Genomic DNA, 24,807 nt, shown 5'->3' on the forward strand with positions numbered 1-24,807 from the left:
CTTTTCCACTGTCTCATGGTCGCGTCTTCTGTTTCCCCGAGCTCCCAAGTCTGCCGCCAGCGTTAGCACCTGGGCCACTTGAGCCTTTAGCTCGATTTGCACCCAGCAGCATTATGAGCATTTTGCCCTAAAGCTCTTATTGATCCAGCTGCCATCTGCCCACTTTGCGGAGGCGTCTTCTCTCGGTCGCGGTCAGAGGCATGGAGACGCATTCAGTACCAACTACTTGCTTCGCCAACCCGAGTAGCCCCTCTGGGGCCAAGATTCTGTCTAGCTGGGACTCAGCTGTGGGCAGTGAAGTGCAGTGGCGTGTTTTGAGAAGCTTCGTGCCTTGGCTGTAATACAGTTATTACTGGTAGCCTCGCCCAGAGACCATGCCTGGATTTCAGGATGACAGGATGTAGTAGCCGCTCATAAGAGGCAAACGACAAGAAAAGGAAAAATGAACTTCATGTAATTTGATCAAACTGGGTTGAGAAGCAGCTAGGTCGCTTCTCCACGGGTCCCACAGAAGACATTACAATTTATAGAAACAAAAGCCAGAAGATAAACATATGTTGATGCAACTCGGCTGTGCTTAGCCAGAGAATATGTCAATCTTTAATTATTCTTGGCCTCCGTCTTCAACATGAGGAAGCTGATTTTCAGCATGAAGAAATTTAGAAACTGTTTCCCAGTGATGGAGCAGTTATTCGTTACTGGTGCAGTTGGGGCCAGGAGTCTCCTGTGTGGGAGGGCAATCATGATTCTCAGTGAACCAGTTACCGGCATGGGTATAAGCGGGTAGGCTGGTATGGGGGCTGCAAGAGAAGGCCAGTTTCATTCCCGGCTTAGTTCCTCACTTAGATCCAGAGGCACTTCCTTTTCCAAGATCAGATAGCAATGCAGGAAGTCAGGGAAAGTCAAAGGTGCTCTGGACAGATGAGCTGATCTTAAGTCTGCCTTTTATTAGCGCTCAGAGAAATCAGTACAATACTCTGGGTCCCACCTGGCTTCCCCTTGGCAGTACAGCTATGGCAAGTCTATATGTGTGTCTATGCACATGAATACGTATGATTTTGGGCGAAAGTGGTAGATGGTAAAATGAGAGCATCAAGACCAGGAAATAGCTTTGGTTAGAGAGAGCACCTGTTTTTGAGAAAGTCCATTTAATTGGTGAAGTGGAAGCACATGCCAGTAACATTTTTTTGGGAACTGGGAATTCACATTACCATCTATAGATGAAAACTGAAACAGGAAAAGTCTTGTAGTGGAATATATTTGCCCTGTAAATTGTGCATGTAGATTAGCATAAACCTGGGGGTGTTTTCTTTCAGCAGATATATTCTGAGCAGGCTCAGTGTGCCATGCCATGGGTTTTGTGAATATGACGGGAAATTGTGACAAGAATCATTTAAATTATTAAATTCTTTGCAGACTCATTTATTTAACAGGTATTTATGCCATTCCTGTTTTGCATTAATAGTAACCAAGACAGGGTCTTCAAGGAACTTAAATTCTAATGGGGACACCAACAAAACACCATTGAGGCATAATATACAGCCAGGGACTGTAACATGCTAACAGGGAAAGGTTTGTAAGGGAATGAGGAGTGACTAGAGTGTGTGGAGTGAAAGAAGGGATGCTCCGAGGAGGTGATATTTAAGCAGAATGAGGTGAGGGAGTGAATCAGTCAGAGAACAGCAAGGATCAAAGGTGTGAACAGTCTTACAATGTTATGAGTTTTTAAGCAACAGAAAGAAGGCAAGTACTTCAAAAGTGAAAGGAACCAGGCAGGGCAGATAGGGATGAGGTGAGAGAGGCAGGCACTGACCAGTTCTTGTATGACTTGTGTACAGCTGGGCAAGGCCTCCTTCATCCAGTTGGAAGGTCTCAGTGACCAGATGATGTCTGCACTGTGATCTAAAGAAAGGGGAGAGAATTCCAGGTTGGTGGAAGAACAAATATACAAAATGCTCTCATTTTGCCTTTTACCACTTTCGACAAAAATCATACATATACAAAGTCTTTGGTAGAAACGAGTTTGACTTGTTTGAAGATGAAGTGGAGAAAGGAAGCCAGTGTGGCTGGATTATACAGAGCCCAGGGAAAGAGCTAAGGCTGGCTGAAGCTGTAGAGAGATGCAGGGGCCAGATCATATGGGAACTTAAAGGTCATAAGAAAGAGTTTAGGTTTCATCTTAAGAACAGTTGGGGCCATTGAAAAAAATTTTTTATTTTTGTTTTCTATTAGATCGATGAGATTTATAGAAAAGCTATTGGAGGTATAAAGTGAAAAGTGAATGTGACTAGTAGGAGGTAATTGTAGGAGTCCAGCTAGGATATTTTTACTGCACTGTTGATGTCTGAGTAGAGCAATTCCCTTTTTGTCCCCAAATATTCATATATATCTTCATAATCCAGATACTTTTGAGTTTTAGAATAAGAAATAATTTCCATTAGGATTGCCCTGATTTATAGATTAATTTGAGCAATAAGTTTTTAGAAAAAATACTTCTCATTCATGAACATGTTCTCTCTTGCAAGTTATTCCTTTGTGTTGTTGTTCTTTAGTGAAGGGGTGTGTGTGTGTGTGTGTGTGTGTGTGTCTGTGTACACATATTCTATTCTGTATGTTTTTCCATTTCCCAATGGAAATTTAATTTGCTATGTTGATTTTAATCAGATTATCTAATTATCTGCTGCTGGTGCCCACACTCCTGTCCCCTATTCAGGATTTGAGGGGGAATATTTTGTTCCAGGGGCCAGTAACCTTTGAGTGTATGACCCTGTATTTAACCCAGAAGTAATGGGCCAGCCAGATGCCTACCCTCAAGACCTATACAGAGATGCTGTGTTGGAGATTTAGAGGGCTGTAATTTCTGAGTAAGGCTCTCTTTCCTCTATTACTTTAGCCTCCGTACTTTGGAACTTTCTGTTTTCTTTCCCCTTATAGGCTGAGATATTTCTCATAATCTCAGTTTTTATAACTCTATGAGCTGAGTTCTCCAATTCACCAGCATCAGGGATAGTGTTTGGGGAGAGGCCTGGGGTCTCTTATAATATTAAAATATATGTCTCAGGTTCCTTAATAGAGGCTCTGCTCTGGGAAAAATGGGAAATGAGAAGTTTTTTGATTCCCTAATTAAGCCCTGTTTTCCTAGACCATCCCTGTTTTCTTGAGGTTTTGGTCCCCTAATGATGTGGTTATTTCAGCCCAAACTTAGATAGGGCCAGATGTGTTTCATTTCTTCTTGAGATAATTTGGCTCCTTCCCTTTGGACCCACCTCACTTGTGTGTTCCAGCTTTCCCTTCCTAAAAGCAGAATATGAACTGAAAAGAGTTCCATAATTCACTCTAATTCATCTTATTTTCCTGTTCTTCTTCTTTCTCTTTTAACAGCATTCCATTCCCTAAACCAGTCCTGATACCCTGCTGGAGTGAGGGAAAATACTGTGAGGGCCACTGGGCACTATTTGACAGAGGAACCCTGAGAGGTGCCTGTCCAGATGAGAGAGAGAACCTGGGAACATATCCTGCCTTGCCTCTTCCTTCATTATAATAATTTATAGGCAAAAGATTTTCCTCTCTCATATGGCTCATGTGGGGGATGAAAATGGTTACTTTTAAACAGAGAGTTTCAGAATTGTGGAGAGCCTTCCCCCAGTTTTTTCATTTAATGGGAGAATTTAATTTTCTAATCTATTTTTTTGGATGGATTTCAGTTACAATTAGAGGAAGATAGGTTTCTGTGAGCTAGTCTGGAAAAGTTCATATCTTTATCATCTATAGTTTCTGTAGGAAAAAATAATGTTTCTAAATATTGACCTAAAATAAACTTTTTGAAGAAGTCACAATTGTAACAGGGATGGACATTAGCTTTCTTCATTTAAAAGAAAATATTTGAATAAGATTAAAAAAATATATCTCTAGAGCAATACTGTTGGCCTTCTGTATCCACAGATTGTGCACTTGCAGATCCAATCAATCTCAGATTGAAAATATTTAGGGAAAAAAACAATGAAAATAGCAATAAAACCATAAAAACAATACAAGTAAAAAAATACAGATTAACAACTATTTGCTTGGCAGTTTTAATGTATTAGGTATTTTAAGTAATATAGAGGGGCTGGGATTGTAAGGCCAGTTGTGGCATGTGTGAGGCACTGAGTTCAATTCTCAGCACCACATATAAATAAATAAAGGTCTATCAACAACTTAAAAAAATAAAGGCTTAAAAAAGTAATATAGAGATGATTTAAAGTATATGGGAGGATGTGCCTAGGTTATATGCAAATACAATGCTATTTTATATAAAGAGCTTGTTATCCTGGGGGAATGGTTAGTCCTGGAACCATTTCCACGTGCATATCAAGGGACAGCTGTACACCTGTCAAATAATCACAACCAAGATAAGGAACATATTCTTACCCCCAGAGTTTCCTCATGCCCTTTTATAATCATTCCCTCCCAACCTGTTCCCCCTCTGTTCCAGGAAACCAGTGAACTCTTTTCTTTCACTATAGATTTGTTTTCCTTTTCTAGGGTTTTATACAAATGCAATAATTCTGTATGTGCTTTTGTTGTTTGTTTTTAGTTTGGTTTTTTTCACACAATATAATTACTTTGAGATTAACCCTGTTATTGTTTATCAATAGTTTATTCCTTCTTTTGGCTGAATAGTATTCCACTGTATGGATAGACCAGAGTTTGTTTATCTAATTTGTTTATCCATTTGTTTCACCTGATGATAACCATTTAGATTATTTCCAGTTTGGGGCTGTTACAACTAAAGCTTCTATGAACATATCTGTGCAAGTCTTTTTTATGTTTTTAGTTTTAAGTGAAGACAATATCTTTATTTTATATTTATATGGTGCTGAGGATCGAACTCAGTGCCTCAAGCATGCTAGGCGGGCACTCTACCACTGAGCCACAACCCCAGCCCCTGTGCAAGTCTTTGTAAGGACATATGCTTTCATCTCTCTGGAGTGAATACCAGGAGTGCGTTGGGTAGGTCATAAAGTAGGTTTATATTTAATTTTTGAGACTCTTCAGAACTAATCTGCTAAAGACTTTTTTGATAGGATTAGCAAAGGTTTCAGTATTGCAAATATGTGTTTTTCATGTTGTTTCTGGAAATCTAACTCATTTAAGACAGTTGCTTTCAATAAATTTATGATGAAAATATAGTATAGATTTTATAAAATGGACTATTTTTGTGAGGTAGTCTCTGAGGTTAGGTAGTCTTTATCATCTCCCGACCCCCAATAGTCCTTGTATCCTGGCATTTAAGTCCTTGTGTATCTTGTCCCACACTGAATCATGACTAGCTTCTGATGATAATGTATTGAGAAAATGATGGTGTGTGACTTTCAAAACTAAATTGCAAATGATATTGTAGCTTCAGTCTTGGTCTCTTGGAGAGCTCACTTTTCAGGGAAGCCAGATGCCATGCTGTAAAAACACTCACATGGGAAAGAACTGAGACTTCCTGGTAACAGTTCCTCAGCCATAGGAGTGAACTACCTTGAAGGCAGATCCTCTAGTGTCAGTCAAACCCTGAGATGACTTAAGCCCCAGTGACCTCTGATTGAAAACTCAGGAGACACCCTTAGCCAGTAAAACTTAACCAAGCCCTTCCTAAATTTTTGTTCCACGGAAACTGTGAAAGATAAAAATGTTTATTGGTGTTTTCAACCAAGAAGTACTATATGGATGAATTAAACATCGGTAGATACCTAATATACTCTCCACAGCACAACTTGTGTTGTAGCTGGAACACAAGTCTAGTTTCCTATGGAAGGAATACAAAACTCCAAGTAGTGAGACCCTTGATAATAGAGGAATATATCCAGATGTCCAGATGTTAGTCTTCCTGTTCTTGGAGAGGGGGGAGGATAGTTTTTCTATATAGCAGTGCTTGGTGAGTAGTCCATGTCTCTGAAGCTTTTTTTCAGAAGTACTGGACTGTCAAAGTAAAACAGTCTTCTACTCTGGCAACCTCCAAGGAGAGCTTCTTGGGTAAGGAAGGAGAAATTTGCTTGGATTGCAAATAGGTAATGAGAGAGAATCATGATGGTTGTCCTATTGACAGGTCTATTGACGGCCCCATTATTCACAGGCTACTGAACCATTAACCAAGGTGTGGCCTGAACACACATCTGGTATAGGGTGGGAAAGGATTCTAAGGCCAAATGTTAATAGCTTTTTTTTTTTTTTTTGTAAACCATGACATATACTAGAGCCCCAGCAGCTCCTATTTTGTATCTTCAAAAACAAAGAACACAATTAAAAAGCATAACAAACTCATGAACACCTATTATGTGCTAGGCACTACTGTAAATACTTTGCCAACACATTAGCTCATTAATGACTTAACCCTCAACAGTCCTTTGAGGTTGGTGCTACTCATTTAGCAGGCAGAAAAACTGGCTGCAGGTCACACAGTTAGTAAGTGGTGCAGCTAGGTTTCTGGACCTAGCCTAGTCAATGCTCTCAATGAATATATATTCAGCCTTTTTTGGGGATGGGGAGAAGTACTGAAGATTGAACCCCATTGAGCTACCTCCCCAATCCTTTTTATTTTATTTTTTTAAAAATTTAAGACAGTGTCTTGAAAAGCTGCTGCAAGTTTCTCCAAGTTGCTGAGATGTGTCTCATTATTCTGGGTGCATCACAGCCCCAGAACCCAAGCAATGTGGCACATGTGGAGCAGTAGACCCCTCAGTACCTGTAAGTGCAGCCAGAGTGGCAAACGCGAGAGAACCCTCCCTAATACTCCAGACCAATCTTTCAGCGGGCGAGCTGGCCTGACGACATCCCCAGGAGGAACTACCGGTAGCAGGGTCGTTGCCTGTACCCCAGCCTAGGCCTGCCAGTCTGTCGGTGGAGTGGTAGTCAATGGTGATCGAGGCTCAGGTGACTCTCGGCTTCCCAGGCTCCTGGAGAGGAGGGGGCGGTAAAACTACTTGCGGTGGAGCGCAGCAGCTCTCCCCGTCTGCTCTCTGGGCACTGGTGCGGAGCTGGGCTTGCAAAGCTCGTTTTGCGGTCTTGGTAACTGATTGCTGATGCTGGGCGTGTACTCTCTCATTCTCCAACCCATGTCTTTGGGATACAGAGGTGGCTAGACGTAACGGGACATGTGTCGTCTCCCTGCGAGGCAGCAGAAGTCTCACCTGTGCCTCCTTATTTCTCTTCAGCATAACTTCTCCAAAACCCAAAGGAGTGCGTGAAGCAGGAAGGCTGGCCATGCCCCAGACCACTTGGTGCCAGGTGAGCGAGCATCCTCTTAGCCTGTGCAGCCCCCCTTTCCTGCCTTTTTTACCCTTTTGATGTCCAGAGGGAGCAGGTATCAGCTCTGTATCCAGAACTAAATTGTCCAGGCTTGTGGCCTCCATTGTGCATCGTTTACTGTGATGGAGTAGACAGGTGAGAACTCCCCCCCCCCCCAAAAAAAAAAAGACATGACTGGATGAAGAAAACTAGTGAACAGGAGGTTGATTGGGGGTAGGTTTGGCAACTGGGGCCAGCCAAAAAAAAAAAAAAAAAAAATTCTCCTGAAAAGCAGAAATCTTCATCACTGCATACAAAGAAGACCCCTTTCACTCTGTCCTCAAGACTGGAGAAGTTTTTCCTTGGACAAGCAATATCGGTAACTGTTTTTGTAGATTCTAGTGAATTTTCTACACAGGTCATCTATGTGTACAGATAGTTTAACTTCCTTCTTTCCAGTCTGGAAGCCTTTTGTTTATTTTCTTGCCTCACTGCATTGTTTAGAACATTCATTTCAATGTTGAGTGGAAGTGGTGAAAGCAAATATCCTTGTGTTATTCACGACCGTTAGATGAAGGCATTCGGGCTTTCATCACTAATGATTTTCATTGTAGGTGTTTTGTTCTTTTTAAATGCTCTTTATTATTTTTCAATGGTGTTTTAAAGAACAGAAAATGTTAGTATTGATGAAGGCAAATTTATTAGCTTGGTGTTTTATGGCTCATGATTGCAGTGTCACTTTTTGGAAAGATGATTGCTTCCCCACTGACTTGCCCTTGCACTGTTGTTGCATATTAACTGCCCATTTACATGAGGGTCTATTTCTAGATTTTATTCTGTTCCATTGATCTGTTTGTCTTTCTTAAAGCACCTGTTTGACCTCATTAAAACAACATCTTAATTCCTATAGTTTTCTAGTAAAAGTATTGAGGTCATATAGTGTTAGTTCTTCAACTTCATTTTTTTTTTTTTTGTCTGAGATGATTTGGCCATTTGTACTTCCATTGAAATTTTAGAATTAGCTTGTCAATTTCTATAAAACACCTCCTGGAGTTTTGATTGCACTGAATGTGTAGATTCATGTGTGGGGGTGGGGTGGGGTGCGGTTTTGACATCTTTATATAGAATCTTTTGACCCAGGGACATGGGTGTCCATTCATTTAGATCTTTGTTAATTTATCTCACAGTCTTGTATTTTTTATTGAACATATTTTTCATACTTTTTCATAGACTTATTTCTAAGTAATTCATATTATTCAATATAGTTAAGAGAAAATTGACAGATACTTTTTAAAGGTTGTGTTGTATTTGTGTGCATGTACACTCATATGTGTGCCAACATACATACACATGCATGCGAATGTTCATTTCCATAGGGACAGTATCCAAATATATGTCCTTATCATGCTGTTGTTCCTGGAAGTCCAATTTATTTAAAACAATTGCTCATACAAACTTTATAATGAAAATACTATGGATAGTATGAATAGGGCTGTTTCTCTGCATAGTCAGCCTACACAACAGTCCCCCCTGGCATTCATACCCTTTTTTATCTTGCCTAACATTGCATCATGACTGACCTATGATGATATATACTGAGGGAATGACAGGGTGTGACTTTCAAAGTTAGGTCATAAATGACACCACAGCTTCAGTCTCAACCTCTTAGATTGCTCACCTAAGGTAGAAGCTTGCTACCATGTTGGGAGAGTACTCCCTATGGGAGTACACCAATAACCAGAACCAATTTGCTAGTCATGTGAGTGAGCTGCCTTAGGGAGAAATCTCCAGTCTCCATCAAGGTGGAGATCATGGTAGTCCCAGGTGACACCTAAGAGGAATCTCATGAGATTACAAACCAGTGCCACCAACTGAGCCACTCCTAAACTGTTGATCCACAGACATTTTATGAGATAATAAATGTAAAGTATTGCTTTCAACTACAAAGTTTTAGAGTGATTTGTCATACTGTAGATTCCTAATAGTCTCCACGATAGGACTTCTTTGTGCTATTGTTGTTAGTCCATGTGAAAGTAATTAAAAACAAAACAAGCAAAAAGAAAGACAAAACATAAGAAGTTGGATTCCTATAACAAAATAATATATTTAGACACCCAGGGTCACTTTCAGCTTTTTGTGGTAGGAGGCTAAATCTCTTTTGTAGCATTAAGTGCTTGGTGGATAGGAGCTATGTACCTGAACTATGTTCAGTAGAATTACCAGAGAGGTGAAAAATAAGTAAGTGAAGCCTGCCTGTCTTCCTACATTACTCCCAAGAGGTCATGGAGTAAAGCTACTTGTTGATTCATTGATTTTTGGAAGCATGGTTATTGTAGTGAGGTACGTGCTGATTGGTTGTTGTCCAGCATGTAAGGCCACCACTGATTGGCTGGTTTGAGGGGCACTTATCACTGATTGGTTCATGTTCAGAAGGTTGCAAAGTACTTGCTAACTTTCAGAATGACATTTATGGAGGTGTGGCATGGCGGGGAGGAGGTGGGCACACAGGTGAGGCCTTTGCTTCTTGTTTTTATTTTCAGAGCATGTGTGCTGACCGACCTTAAGTTATGTAAATTAACAGCAATTTGGGACTTGGGATTTTGGCCAAAGAATAGCTTTTTCTGTTTTTCTTTCTCACTTTTGTTTTTCCTTTAAAAAATGTGAGCAGAGGCCTTGCTAGGTTGTCCAGACCAGTCTCAAACTCCAGGGTTCAAGCGATCCCGCTACCTCAACCTCCCAGGTAGCTGGGATTTCAGGCAAGCACCACAGTGCCAGCCTTTTCCTTTCTTGACTATGAAAAATAAGAACTTCAAATTCTCATCCTCCACCTCCCCCGCCCCCTTCCTTCAGAAAGACCATCAGGGACTGTCCAGGTCTTTATTTGTGAAGGAATGATTCACCCCACCCCCCAGTATTACCATGTAAATGATATAAGTGCCAGTTGCTGGACAGAAACATAGCACTAATGAGTTTTTGTAATTATTAAAAAAAGCTAAATACGGAACATTTTGGGTATCTTACCCATGTCAGTACAGGACAAAAACATTTAATACAGGACATACCCTGTATATACAGGATGTCTGGGAACAGTCACATTTATTTTCATTGTTAGATGAGTCTGTCCCACACGGGTCTAGGTCCCAGAAAGGACGAAGACTAAAAGGGTAAGTGGAACCGTGGTTTTCCTTGCCAACCGTGGCCTCCAGCAGGATCCCTGGCTCGGGCCTCCTGGAGATGACATAACAAGTGACATTCTCCCCACACCTGCACAGCCGGGGCTTCGGGAGATCCACGCAGTAAAGTGGGCCGACAGCTGAGAGGCAGTTGGTTAGGCGGGTGTCACTTTTGTCCAAAGGCTGCTGTCTCAGAGACACATGTTAATATATAGGATGTGTCATCTGCCACAGATCAGCAGACAGCCGCTGCAACCAGGAGTGCTGAGCTGGGCGCAGAGTCACGTGGGTCCGGCGGCGGGGACCACCGAGATGTGCGGCCTCCAGGCGGCCTAGAGGGCCCTTGGGCGCTTGCTTGCTTCCGGATCGGCTTTTAGTTTCCAGCTTCTAGATGTTCGCGGAGGAAGATCGTGGCTGTTAGCAAGTTCCACCGGCCAGGTCTTGGTTTGCCAGATTCTTCGCTGCCCCTGGCGGCTCGTCAGCCTCCTCCCTTGAACTGGGTCCCAATGGTGGCCTGCCCCTCCGTCACCTGCGCTCGAGCGTTTGAGCCTCGCAGAAGCCGCCCGAGGTAGCAGCACGACCTTCTAGAGCCGGCGCCCAGCCCCTGGCTGCCCCACGGAGGCGTAAACCTCATTTCTGCCCCCCCCCCCCAAAAAAAATCTTTTCCCAATAGCCTCCCTCGTCCGGTATTTACGTTTCTGATATTATGATTTCCTCCTTCCCTGGGTGGGGTGTTCAAATCCCTGTTGGGTCAGCATCAGTCCCTGGGACACGAGTATTTCCCCTTCGTCCGCATTCAGCCAGGCCTGCTCCCTGTCTCCAGAGAGACCCCTGCTCAATGCCAAGGTCCCTGTATGCAGTCTGTAAAACCATGTTTGTAGAGACCCAACACTATAGTATGGTGTTGGGAGTCCACCGCTCCAAAGATGGCGCGCTTCTATTCCGGTGTTACTTCCCCATCCCCTGAGACTGCAGCGGGAAGAGCCCCCCAGTGGTGAGCCCTGCTGACTCATGATCCTTACCCACCAATCACAAAGCGCCCTGTGCCAACTGTTAAACCATTAAACTGTTAAACCCGCCCCAGCTCTATAAATGTGCAGAGCTGTTCCTCCATAAACTGGCACTTCTCCAATGACCAGACATGTCTGGTGGTTCTTTCAATAGGGATAGGATAGGGTGATTCTTTGATCCCTCAATCCACTGCATGTGAGTGGACTCAAGAATGCTTTTCGGACTGAGCAGGCAGCTAGAGGATTGTCCAGCTGAGCAGAGCAGTGAAGGAAATGGGGTCATCGTGTGAGAACAGCCCGAGAGTTTCTCTAGTGAGAGGGTGGGTGTGGGTGCTTAGGACAGGGTTCACAGTACTCATGGCTCTTCTTCTTTTAACTTCTAAGGTTCTGCTTTCCCAACCCAGAAGACAGTACATGAAGCCAGGAGACGTACTATCAGCCATGACCCAAACAGCTACGCCTCAGGTGAGCTGTTTCCTTTAAGTCTTTTCACTCACATTAGCTATCAGGTAATCAGGCAAGGATGAAGAGGGCCTCATTTGGCTAGACTGTGGTTTCCTCTTTGATTTTGTCACCAGGGATATGGCAATGTAAAATATATGGACGGGGAAATAAGTGTTTTGTGTGTACAGTGGTGAACTTGAATGTGTAGCTTTAAAGTAGACATAAGGGAACCCAAACATTCTCCAGCAAAAATGGAAGTCCTGACCACATTCTGCCAACAAAAGTTACCTGCTGAAATCAGAGAAATTCTTCACTGAAGAATTGATACATCCAACAAATTGTGGATGTATCCCAGAAAGACCAGTATTGTTCTTCCAGTAAGCATTTTCTAAATGCTAGATGCTCTGATGTGGGAGAGAAAGCTGGGTATTCTCCAGAAATAGGAAGAGGCCAGAGATAGTGGTTCAATATGTGGTGGGAGAAGTAGGCACAGGTATTGTGGATCATGGTGAGGACTTTTATTTCTCTCAAAGGAGTTCAGGAGGAGTCCACAGAAGAATTTTAAACAGGGGGGAGGTGACATGGTTAGAAATACATATTAAAAGAATTCCAGTCCTTAGTGGTGAATTCTGCATGTGAGTTAATGAAGAGAATATTGAAGTTCAGGTAAGAGATTAAGTAATGTTCTTTCTTTTATTATTTTGAAAACAGTCTTGATATTTTGTTGAAGTTTTAGATTCACAGCAAAATTGGCAGAAAGCACAGAGTTCCCATATGCTTCTTACCATCACATAAAACAGAGGTTTCTACATATGTACATCTTGCCACAGAGAGGTACATTTGTTACAAGGGATGAATCTATGTCGACACATCATAGTCCCCTAAAGGTCAGAGTTTACATTAGAGTTTGGGTTTGGACAAATGTATAATGATGTGTATCCATTATTATGGTATCATACAGGATAGCTTTACTGCCCTAAAAATCTTCTCTGCACTTCCTGTTCATCCCCCATTCACCTTAACCTCTGACAACAATTGATTGATCTTTTTACTCTCTCCATAGTTTTGTCTAATCTAGAATGTCAGAGTTGGAGCTGTATGTATATAGCTTTTTCAGATTGGTTTTCTTCACTTAGTAATGTACATTAAGGTTCCTCCAAGGACTTTCCATGGCATAATAGCTTATTTCTTTTTAGTACTGAATAATATTCCACTATCTGTACCAGAGTTCAGTTTGTTTATTCATTCATCTATTAAAGGACATCTTGGGTGCTTTTGGCAGTGATGAGTAAAGCTGCTTTAAATGTCCATATGCAGGTTTTTGTGCAGACATATATTTTCAGCTCCTTTGATAAAAGCCCAAGGAACATTATTGCTGGCATATGGTAGCATAGTTTTATTTATTTAAAAAATTTTTTAGTTGTTGACATTTATTTTATTTATTTATTTATATGCGGTGCTGAGAAATGAACCCAGTGTCTCACATAAACTAGGCAAGCGCTCTACTACTGAGCCATAATTCCAGCCCAGGTAGCATAGTTTTATAATAAACTGCCAAACTGTCTTCCAAAGTGTGTGTACCATTTTGCTTTCCCATAAGCAATGAATGAGAGTTCTTGTTATTTCACATTCTTGCCAGTATTTGGTATTGTCTGTGTTTTGAATTTTGGTAAGTGTGCAGTGGTATTTTATTGTATTTATTTATAGTTCCATAATAGCATAATAACTTACAATCTTGAGCATCTTTTCACATAAACTATTTTCCATCTGTATATTTTCTTTGTTGAAGTACCTGTTCAGGTCTTTTGCCCATATTTTAATTGAGGATTGTTCATAAGAATTATTTTTTATGTTTTATAACAGTGCTTTTTCAGATTCCTCTCTCTCTCTCTTTTTTTTTTTGGTCCTGAGGATAGAACCCAGGAATGCTTTACTACTGAGCTACATGCTCATGATACTGCCGGTTATCGGTGCCAAGTTCTGCTCCCTCACATGATGAAGTTTGAATATTAGAGTAGTACACACTGAGGTAAGCATATAAACCAGGGTTTATTTAAAAAGGGGTAACATTGACTTCTCCCAGGAGCGATAAGAGGGCCATAGCTGGTATCCTGGTAACCCAAGAAGTGAGGCTGGCTTTGAACTTGTGATCCTCCTGCCAGCCTCCCAAGCTGCTGGGATTACAGGTGTGTGCCACTGCGCTCAGCCAAATATTTGCTTGTTGTCTGTGGTTTATCTTCTCATTTTCTTGACATATTATGCTTTTTTTTTTTTTGAGCTGGGATCTTGCCGTGTTGCTTATGCTGTCTCAAATTCTTATGCTCTCACCACAGCCTCCCAAATAGCTCGGATTACAGGCACGTATCACTATGCCCAGCTAACATATTGTCCTTTTAAAATATGGTTTAGTTATCCCTCTTTTTTCTTTCAAATTTTTCTCTTAAAATATTGTTGACTAGTCTTTCACATGTATTTTTTTTCAGAAGTCTTTAAGTAATTTCCCAGCCCTACATGAATCTCATTATTTTTGGGGTGGGAAAGTGAATTTTGTTGAATTCATAGGTGAGTCTGGAAATAACTGACCTTTTTTTTTTTTTTTTTTAAACAAATTTGATTCTGTTCAGAAATTCTATATTCCAATTTACTCAGTTCTTCAAGTAAGTGAACATTTAGTTTTCCTCATCTTGATCTTGCATGAAAATTTCTGTTAGGTCTGTTCTTATTTATTTTTATATAAAAGGCATCTTATTTTCTCCCATTATATTTTCCAATTGTTTGTGATGATGAGGCCAGAATTAAACAGGCAGATAGGCAAGGGTTGGATCCAGAGAATGGAGGAATTAAAACGTTAATTCCTTCGGAGCCCTTCTTCTACCCTGTCAAGATAATCTGCTCCTGCTCCCACCTGTTGCTAAGGTAACCTGTCCCAGGAATATCTCCTCCCTATACGGAGTTATAAAGTTGTTAATTAATGTGTTCTGGGCTCCTTCATCTGGCCCTTTCCCATCCATCTGCTTCTTACCTTTTGGCCATCCCATCAAGCATCTCCTGAGCCTAGTAGCAGGAAGGAGAGAGATAAGGAGAAGAGAGCAGGAGAACAAAGGAAGCCTAGGACATATAAAAAGGCAAAACACCCTCACTTCTTGGGATACCAGGATACCAGCTATGGCCCCTTTCTCCCTCCTGGGAGAAGTCTATGTTACCCCTTTTAAATAAACCCCGGTTTATATGCTTGCTTTGGAGTGCTTCTCTAATGTCATACTTCAGCATGTGAGGGAGCAGAACTTGTGACTGATAACCAGTGGTATCAATGATATTTAGGAAATCTAATAATTATAGTTTACTTATCCTGTATCTAAATAAGTTAATGAACTTTTTGTCAGTTCTAAGTGTTTCAGTTTATTCTTTTGGGTCTTTAGATACTTTTAGACAGATAGTTATTTTATCTTCAAGAAAAGATATTTATGTTCATTACTTTTCTATATTTATGCTCTTTTGCCTGATTGCAGAACATAGGACCTCAGCTCAGGGTAAATATTCATCCCTCAGCTTTAACAGATATATTGTGACATTTTACCGTTACAGTGATGTTCATAATAGCTTCTCCACCCTCCTCACAAGTTGAAAAAAAATTTTTCCATCTATGGCCAAACCAATTTTGAAATTACTTCTTTCAGCAAATGTTATTAAGCATCCAGTATATGACAGACACCATTGTGAGTGCTAATAATCCAGTCATGAACAAAACTGAATCCCTGCCTGAGGGACTTACATTCGGTGGGGAAGATAAACAGCGAATAATGTAGTATACCAGATGATGAAAAATACTGTGGAGAATAACAAGGTGAAGTTCAGAGGGACCTTCAAAATACATAAGAGGGAAAAAAGACATCCCAAACCCAACTGTCTTAAGACAGTACATTTTCCCTTTAATGTTAAGCATATTTTTAGAACTCATGAAACTTGGGATATTTGATGGCAGATGGGAAGGTCTATTTGGGGAGGAAGAGATTGGTAGCATTAGGCTGGAAGGAAAAAGGTGTTCAAGAAGCTTTGGAGATGTTGGGAGTAAGGTTTGCCTTGCTGTAAGTGAAGGTGAAATTTGGTTTTACCTGCAAGCCTGTGTTTGTCATCCTTAGAAGCTTTTGATGCCCAGTTGAAGTGATGATAACTCACAGGACAACTTGATTCAGTCTGCTGTTTGGATTTTTGGGGCGTGCTTTGCATCTCATCATTGCTCAGTTAAAAGGCTAGCTTCCCTTTGAGAAGTGTCTACATTTATTCTTTTTCATTCAGTATCTCCTTTAAACTGAGTTCTTTTCATTGCTCTTGTTTTATAAGGACCTACATGTAGAGTCAGTAGAGCTGCTGTGAGCAATTTGAATTGCCAGAATTTATCCCTGGTATGTTTTTTCCTTGCTTCCTCCAAAAGCAGGTCTAGTAGCTTTCCTTTCTCCCTATTCCCCCATGCAGACTCCCGGGCACAGGCTACTTTAGAGACTCTCAGAGTCAGATTGAAACTATCTGGGTCTTCACTGGGTGTCATGGAAGGGTTCAGAAGCTCTGGCTCCCAGTATGTTATGTGTGGTTTTGAAATAACTGACCTTTAATCCAGATTGGGAGGAGGGGCCCAGGTGGCCAGGAGGATATATGGTAAATATGGATTGAGTGATGGTTTGAGGAGTTGGGGAGTTTAAGAAGCTAGTCTCCAAAAGGGAGGTAGCACTAGATTTTCATGAAGTTCAGGGTTTAGCTATGTTTTTAGGGAAGTTTATGAGCCCAGAGTGGAGGACTGGTATGCATTTTGATATTTGACAGATATGGGTTGAAGTTAGAGCTCTACTATTTTCCTCGATGTATGATCTTGGCCAAAGTAATTATCTTTCTGCACTTTAGTTTTATCATTTGAAAAATGGGAATGTTAATTCCTTACAATATATGTGTTGTAAGGATTAAGTGAAATACAAGATTTAAAGTCACTCACCTCAGATACACAGGGCTAATCAACAAACATTAGTTCTCTCCACTCTTGGGAAGATGGAGATGGCCCCTGGGAAGGCAGAGATAGGTATACCCAGTGAGGAGGATAGCCTGGGTAGGTGGGATGGAGCTCCAAAGACTGGGAGATGGATCTGTGTCCAAGGACAGGGCACTTCCAACTTGTCTCTGAAGATAGGTGGTTCAGAGAAGACATCCAGATTAGGCAGGGTACAGGTTTCTTTCAAGAAAGCCAGCTTTCTGATAAGCAGATAGGTAGAAAATGCAGAACATTTGAAGTAGTGGCTGCTCTGCACACAGAAATGATCTTGAGGAAGAGGCAGTTGGGGCTGTATATGTGCTTTGGATGGGTAGAGACAGGGTGATTGGCAGCTGTGTTTAGTGGATAATATATAGAAAATACAGTGATGGATTATGGAGTACATGAAAATGGGAAGTGCCAGAGGAACAGATCTGTAAAGCCAGGAACACAAGGGTTGACCTGGTTACCAGGGAGAGAGTGCTAGAGGCCAGGTTATGTGATTGGGATAGCAATTTGGGGCTCCAGAGTTGTATAGATGGGACATTGCTGGTGCTCCCCATTTTAGGAACATGGCTGACAGCCAACTCCTGGCTGGGGTGCTGGGTGCTTTTCTTCCTAAGGAAACCTTCTCTGGGGCTTAGGGTGGTGAACCGAGGCCGGGCTATTTCTTCCCTGTAGGGTAGACTGCCCCCTTCTTCCCTTTACTCAGAGCTTGAGCAGGAATCTGTTGTTTCAGGAGCCAGTGACTTTTGAGGATGTGGCTGTGTACTTCACCCAGAATCAGTGGGCCAGCCTGGAGCCTGCGCAGAGGGCTCTGTACAGGGAAGTGATGCTGGAGAATTATGAGAATGTGGCTTCCTTGGGTAAGATGTTTCCCTTTGTGAGAGACTGTTGGTGCCTCAGATGCTTTGGAGATTCTAGTATCCCTTAGGCCTGGTGACTCCAGAGGGATGCTATCACCATCCTTCAGAGATGCTGGGTGGGGAAATCCCTGATTCCCTTGGTTTTGAAATTGAAGTTCCTTACACTCCAGGGAAGGGTGTGGTTCTGGGACCTGAGGGCAAAGGCCCTTCCTGACTCCTAACCCCAGTGAGTGCTTTGTTTCTCCATCCTTGCAGTTTTAGGAATGTTGGTTCTTCTCTGTGAAGTCTCCCAGGAAAGCAGTACATACATGCTTCCAGAGGGAGTTTTCTTCTAAGTCAGGACCAGATGGAAAAGTTTCTTCCTGAGGAGAATCATATCCCCCTGGTTCATTGTGGAGCACAGTTGGACCCCCTCCTTGGAACTCTTCTGTAGCTCACTTGACCTTCTGGGGGTTTCATTTCCCTCCCTATTAAGCCCAATGGAAGGTAGGCTGAAGAGGTCTCAGGAACAGTGCTGGATGTCTCCTCTCAGCTTTATTTCTTGCTTTCTTCCTAAAGTAGCATTTCCATTCCACAAACCTGTTCTCATCTCCCAGCTGGAGAGAGGGGAAGCGCCATGGGGTGCAGATCCCTGGGACACAGAGGTTTTGCGCATCGTCAGTCCTGGTAAGTAAGAGAACCTAGTTGTAATGTTTCTTAGCTTGCCTTCCTGGTTTACTGTGCGAGAAATGTTTCTTCTGCTGCAGGAATCAAAGCTCCCAGTCATTGCTAAGGTCATACCCTGTGCACCTCTGTCCTCACTGAGTTCTGACCCGAGCCTGGAAAAATCAGCCCCTAGGAGTGCACAGCCCCACACTGTCTGCCCATCCATGTGGCTGTTTTCCTAAGCAGTAAAGCTATGACCCAGTAGTTCCAAAACTACTACTTATCTCACTTAGCAGTGGGAATTCTTGATTTTTTTTATGCAATTTTTCATTGCAAAGAAGTGAGGTCTCAGCCAATTTTAAGGAATATGTGATCCTGTGGGCCAAACTGATTTGTATTAGAGCTACAAATTTTATTTTTAGTTCTTCGGCAATGACAAGAATGGCTTTGTCTTTTTTGTATCTGAATCATCTAAAAGTTTCATTTCCCATAATCTTTAGGTCCATATTGTATTTGTCAAAGATGGGACTGGAATATTTGGCCAGGAACATTTTCCTAGCATAGCCCCAACACACACGCCCAGAATACCTAAAGTTCTCTGAGCTGGCTTACCAGTCTTGGAAGGTTTTGATTACCCAGGTTTGCTTTCTTTTGAAGGAGAATTCCCAGTCTTGCTTCTCATGCACTCTAGGAGTTGATGTAGGTGGGTCCTTGAGCAGTGATGCCATGGTGGTCCATGGCTCTCCAGTCCAACTTCTGTTCCAGCTGCCTTTCTGAAAGAATTTTTTTATCCCATCCAGAACATTATATAGAATATTTTAAAGATCATTAGGGTATTATTTAGAATTTTGGGTGGTTTCCTGGATTATAGGTGGGGCATGTTTTTCTGCTTTCTGTTTCTCAGCCTGTGAGACCTGCTGAGCTGTTTCTCTGTTCTTCCCATTCTTGCATCTTTTTTTTCCTCTCCTAGATCTCTGATCTGTCTTAATTTTTTTTTTTTTTTAAATTTCCTGCCAATCCCTCTTATCTCTTTTTATCTTTTTTGGTTTCCCTTTTTCCCATTGCCTTCTTTCCTTCTCATTCCTGAGGTTCTCCTTTCCATTTTCCCTGCCTTAGTTCATTCTTCAGGCTTCCTCATGGTGGCCATTTCCTGGTTGTCTTTCCTGGTCTGTTTTTGAGCATCTCCACTTCTCCACTTGTATGTCAATATTTATCTTTGTGTCTCTCATTCTCCTTTGTGGGTACTTGTAGCCATTTCAAGGGTATTTTTCTAAAGATCATTCTTCAAGGGGAAATTGGCATCACCTGACCGTTTTCCTTTTGGCTCAGTAACTAGTAACACTTGTGCTTTCTCTGGGTAGGTGGTAAATCCTGGATCAAGAGTGAAGAGCCACTTATAAAGCAGGAAGCCTCTGAAGAGACAGAGCTGCACAGCATGCCCAAGGGAGAAGGGCCCAGAAACATTACTCAGCATTTTGGTTTTAAAAGCAAGGCACTAAGGCAGACTTTCAGTCTAAATCCAAATCTGATACTTCGAGGTGGAATGAAATTCTATAAATGTAAAGAATGTGGGAAGATCTTCAGATTCAACTCAAAGCTTCTTCGGCATCAGATGAGTCACACTGAAGAAAAGCCCTTCAAATGTAAGGAATGTGGCAAAGCTTTCAAGTCTAGCTATGACTGTATTGTCCATGAGAAAAACCACATTGGAGAGGGGCCCTATGAATGTAAGGAGTGTGGCAAAGGTCTGAGCTCCAGCACGGCTTTGACTCTGCACCAGAGGATCCACACTGGAGAGAAGCCCTACGAGTGCAAGGAGTGTGGCAAGGCCTTCCGCCGTAGCGCGGCCTTTGTTCAGCACCAGAGGTTGCACACAGGGGAGAAGCTCTATAAATGTAAGGAGTGCTGGAAAGCTTTTGGGTGTAGGTCACTTTTTATTGTCCATCAGAGAATTCATACCGGGGAGAAACCCTACCAGTGTAAGGAATGTGGTAAAGCCTTCACTCAGAAAATAACCTCCATTCGGCATCAGACAGTTCACACCAGGGAGAAGCCTTATGAATGTAAAGTGTGTGGAAAAGCTTTCAAATGGTACGCAAGTTCTGTTCAGCATCAGAAGTTACACCCAGTCGAGGAGAAGCCCGTCAAGGCTCTTGAGCCGAGCCTGAGCAGACCCCAGTGCCCTTCTCCAGCCTTAGCACCAGTTCCTGTCCAGGGGTCATGCCCTGCTCCCACTGTGGCTGTGCCTTCACTCACCTTTCCAAATGCTGTTCTCATTCCTACCTCTGGGCCTTTGTTCATGCTGCTGCCTATATCTGGAATACCTTCTTCATCTACCCAAATAGTCCATGTTTTTCAGAGTTTTACTTCTTCTGTGAAGCCCACCCCAATTATTCTGATCCCATCTCACTCCTCATGAGTTTTTTTTTTTTTTTTTTTTGGTACTGGGGATTGAACTCAGGGGCACTTGACCACTGAGCCACATCCTCAGCCCTATTTTTTTATTTTATTTAGAGACAGGGTCTCACTTGAGTTGCTTTGCCCCTCAATTTTTGCTGAGGTTGGCTTTGAACTTGTAATCCTCCTGTCTCAGCCTCCCAAGTCGCTGGGATTACAGGCATGTACCACCACTCCCAGCCTTCATGAGCTTTATCTTGACATTCCTATGGCTCTTATGACCAACAGATCTCCACTTTAATTTGATTTTATTTGTATTTTTTTCCTTTCCCTTACATGGGTTACTACTGTTTCTATATAAACTCCATTGTAATTTGTATACATTTAAAGACTGTGTTCATATAATATATTCTTTTCTGGGTAGAAAATGGAAATACTAAACATTTGCATTGGTCCCTTTCAGACTTGAACAACAGTGACTGTGACTGCATCCTAGGGATACCAGTGTTAGAAGAACTGAGAGGTTACTTAGGTACATTAAGGAAGCTTGGGAAAGAGGACATCCCTATATTAGGCTGATGTAATTAGAGAGAAGCAACCTCAGAGAAATAGGAGGAGGCATGAAAAATCTGTGGAAGTAGAGAATTAGAATAAATTTCCATTTATGGACTTTGAAAATCAATGCAGATTATTTACCAGGCCATTCACTAGGTAGGTATTAATACTTTTGAAATTGTGATGCCTTTGTTATGGATCATTGAGATCCAATACTCTATGCACAAGTTAATATGAAATAATAAAACTTATGCATTGATAATGGTGATAGCAATCATGCACAATCATTTCTTTATGTGTAAAGGAGGATTTTTCACCTTTAGGTTTTTTTTTTTTTTTTTTTTTTGAGTACTGGGGCTTAAACCCAGAGATACTTTACCACTGAGCCATATCTCTAGTCCTTTTAAATTTTTTTTTTTTTTAATTTTAAGACAGGATCTCACTGAGTTGCTTAGGGCCTCACTAAGTTGCTGAGGTTGGCTTCTATCTTGTGATCCTCCTGCCTCAGCTTCCTGAGCTGCTGGGATTACAGACATGTGCTATTGCTCCCAGCTTCCCCTTTAGTTTAGCTCTTGATATGTAGATGTTTCTTTTTAACTGTTGTTTCCTAAATAAATAGACACATATATACACCAAACAAAATAAATAAATATACACAAAGGCTTTTATCCATGTTGCATCTGTTGTATAAGTTTTTCCTGGTGAGAATCCTGGTTTTCTCTTTGCAAGCACTGATTTCTCCATTTTCTTTTCTCCAGGTTTCATGAGTTGTAAGTATGAATTTGATGAATTACCAAAGAAATAGAAGTGATGATATGAATCCAAATCGGGTTAAATCTGAATAAGCTTCCCATATTGTTTTTTAGAAACAAAGAGGGCTGCGTAGTAGATCAATGACTAGGCTTCTGTTGTAGGTTAATGAAGTGGAATTTTCAGTTGATTTTTTCCCCCCAGTGCTGGGAATTGAACCCAGGAGCACTTTACCACTGAGCCACATCCCCAACCTTTTTTTTTTTTTTTTTTTAAAGAGAGAGAGAGAGAATTTTTTTAATATTTATTTTTTAGTTTTCGGCGGACACAACATCTTTGTTTGTATGTGGTGCTGAGGATTGAACCCGGCCGCAGGCGTGCCAGGCGAGCGCGCTACCACTTGAGCCACATCCCCAGCCCAACCTGTGGGCTATTTTGAAACATCCATTCATAAGAGATTTGGGAGGGACTGCCTTAGTTCACAGTGGATCTTTAGGGAGACCTCTAAAATTAGTTCAGGTGATGTCAGTTAGAACAGAGAACAGCAAGTGAAACATGTCCTGCTGGGAAGAGAGGCAAAGAAATCTTATGTACTTATGAAGAGCCCCTGCCCCCATGGCCATGAGTTTTATTTATTAAATTGAATCTTTTTTTTGTTTGTTTGTTTTTAAACAAACATTTTATTTTATTAGAGCTTTATAGTTAAACATAATAATTAGATTCATCTGACAAACTCATACATGCATGATAAATCTAAAATTTTTTATGGGTGCATTGTAATTATGCATATTAGATATCATTGTTATATATTCATTCATGTAGACAACATAATTTGGTCAAGTTCATTCCTCATTAGTTTCCTTTTCCTATCCTCACTCCCTCCCCTTGATCTCCTTCCTCTATTTTACTGGTCTCCTTTCTGTTTTCATGAGACATCCATTTCTTTTCTGCTTCTTTTCTCTCTAGTTTCCACATAGGAGATAATATGAAGAGTTCTCGAGTCTCCTCTGTGGGAAGGCTTGTGGGGGTTGACATTGGCGCTCTCTTGCTACTTATTTGCTTATTGGCTGAAGTAAAGAGGAAAATATTTTTTTTTCTTCTTGTAGAACTAATACACTTCAAAATAGCTTTGGATTAAAGAACACAGTAGATTCTAGAGATGATTTAGATTGAGTAACAATAAGAATAGGACATATCAGGGCTGGGGTTGTGGCTTAGTGGTAGACCGCTTGCCTAGCATGCGTGAGGCACTGGGTTCGATCCTCAGAACCACATAAAAATAAAGGTATTGTGTCCACCTATAACTAAAAAAAATATTTAAAAAAAGAATAGGACAGATCAGTCTGTAGGATATGACAAGAGGTGTTACTCAGAGCAGTAATGAGTTTTACATGTATTCTTGAGAAAATAAGTTTGGAAGCCTATAATTTGGGTGGATGCTTAGTGGTGGGAAACAATAACAAAATTAATGGAGAACAAAAACAAACCCCAACCCTAAACTAAATTTAGCAGATATAAGATACATGAGGGAAAGTTGTAGTTAATTGAACATGAATGTTAGCGTCCACACCTTCCTGGCATGCCACTAAAACAGTTGAGGGGAAAAAAAAAGGAATTACAAACTCACAAGGACAAGAAAACTGATGATGATAGATAGATAACACTTAGAAAGCAAGAAAACCAGTCCAAAAAAGTCTGACTTTTAGCAGACCCCAGAAAGGTGAATCCTAAGACATATTGACAAAGTGGAGCAGCCAGGCTATATGGCAGAATTCCCAAAGGGCTTAAGAATGGAGGATTCAGGTACCTTTGAAAGCAGGGGACGTAAGTGGGGCTAGAAACAGGAAAACTGGCTGAAAGTCTTTAGAAACCACTTCGATTGTCTGGTCACCTCCCCATTCTTTGATTCTCAGGAATTTTGGAGGATGGGTGCCACACTCAATGTTGGTCCTTCTCTGTCACCCCCCAACTCTATCCCCTCTCATTTGTTACCTCTCTCTAACTTCTGAAAACCTTTCATTCTGCTCTCTACTCTCCAGGTGATTTCTATTCAAAATGCTGCCAAAACTACTTTGGTCAGGTCAAAAGAAAAGACCAATGACACTGACATCTCAGATTCCCCAATGAAATGGTTCTACAGAGAAGTTATAACCATGCACAGTTCCTTTCTTAGATATAAAAATAAATAGCCAAGAGTATGAAAGGCTGAAATAAGCAAGAGGTGGGGGTGGGAGTGGGCAACGAAGCCCACTTAAAGGAAACATACTACGTAAGAAGAAAATATTAGAGGAGATGTTCACATCCATGAGATAAGAGCATGCTATAAAAAAGAATTCCAAGGAAAAAAAGAAACTTCTGAAAAACTCAAAATGCATGTCAGAAATGAGACACTCAGTATAAGCACTGGAAAAGTTCCCTAGAAGGTATTTGATAAAAGGAGGGGAAAATAGCAAAAAGATGTCCAGTATATGTGCTCTAACAGTTAAATAGGCACTAAAGAGTAGGAGATGGAAAGGTTGCAAAGGAAGAAGGTATTAAGTAATTCAACCAGATCCCCAGAACTGGGGGCGAGGGGCTCCAGGCCTTCATTTGTACTTGTTAAACCTTTAACACCCAAAGAAAGGTTATCCCTCCTTAGGCCTCTATGCCTCCACTGGCAAAAATAAAGAGGGGGACTCCAGACCCTCTAATTATCC

General features: G+C 41.4%; 1 protein-coding gene across 6 annotated transcripts; it reads left to right on the forward strand.

The window, feature by feature from the left end:
* Nucleotides 1–10,662: 10,662 nt before the first annotated feature.
* LOC143391271 (zinc finger protein 621) lies at nt 10,663–22,010 on the forward strand. Of its 6 annotated transcripts, none has more exons than XM_076843953.2 (5): nt 10,663–10,995; nt 11,822–11,902; nt 17,638–17,764; nt 18,323–18,430; nt 19,771–22,010. In XM_076843953.2, the coding sequence occupies exons 2-5, from the start codon at nt 11,852–11,854 to the stop codon at nt 20,826–20,828; spliced, it is 1,344 nt and encodes a 447-aa protein (XP_076700068.2). In that variant the 5' UTR covers nt 10,663–10,995; nt 11,822–11,851; the 3' UTR covers nt 20,829–22,010. The 6 variants fall into 6 exon arrangements, with proteins under 6 accessions (XP_076700068.2, XP_076700074.2, XP_076700051.2 ...); XM_076843959.2 differs by having other exon boundaries at nt 10,984–11,113; XM_076843936.2 differs by lacking the exon at nt 10,663–10,995 and having other exon boundaries at nt 11,784–11,902.
* Nucleotides 22,011–24,807: the final 2,797 nt, after the last annotated feature.

The sequence above is a fragment of the Callospermophilus lateralis genome, chromosome 1, assembly GCF_048772815.1.
Source record: "Callospermophilus lateralis isolate mCalLat2 chromosome 1, mCalLat2.hap1, whole genome shotgun sequence".
In the NCBI taxonomy this organism is placed as follows: Eukaryota; Metazoa; Chordata; class Mammalia; order Rodentia; family Sciuridae; genus Callospermophilus; species Callospermophilus lateralis.

Excerpts from the sequence above, each read along its gene's own strand:
- LOC143391271 (XM_076843936.2), top strand. The coding sequence starts at position 11,795 with ATGGCTCTTCTTCTTTTAACTTCTAAGGTTCTGCTTTCCCAACCCAGA. Across the intron at positions 17,765-18,322 it reads TGAGAATGTGGCTTCCTTGG|TAGCATTTCCATTCCACAAA; the intron begins GTAAGATGTTTC and ends TTCTTCCTAAAG. Across the intron at positions 18,431-19,770 it reads TTTGCGCATCGTCAGTCCTG|GTGGTAAATCCTGGATCAAG; the intron begins GTAAGTAAGAGA and ends TTCTCTGGGTAG.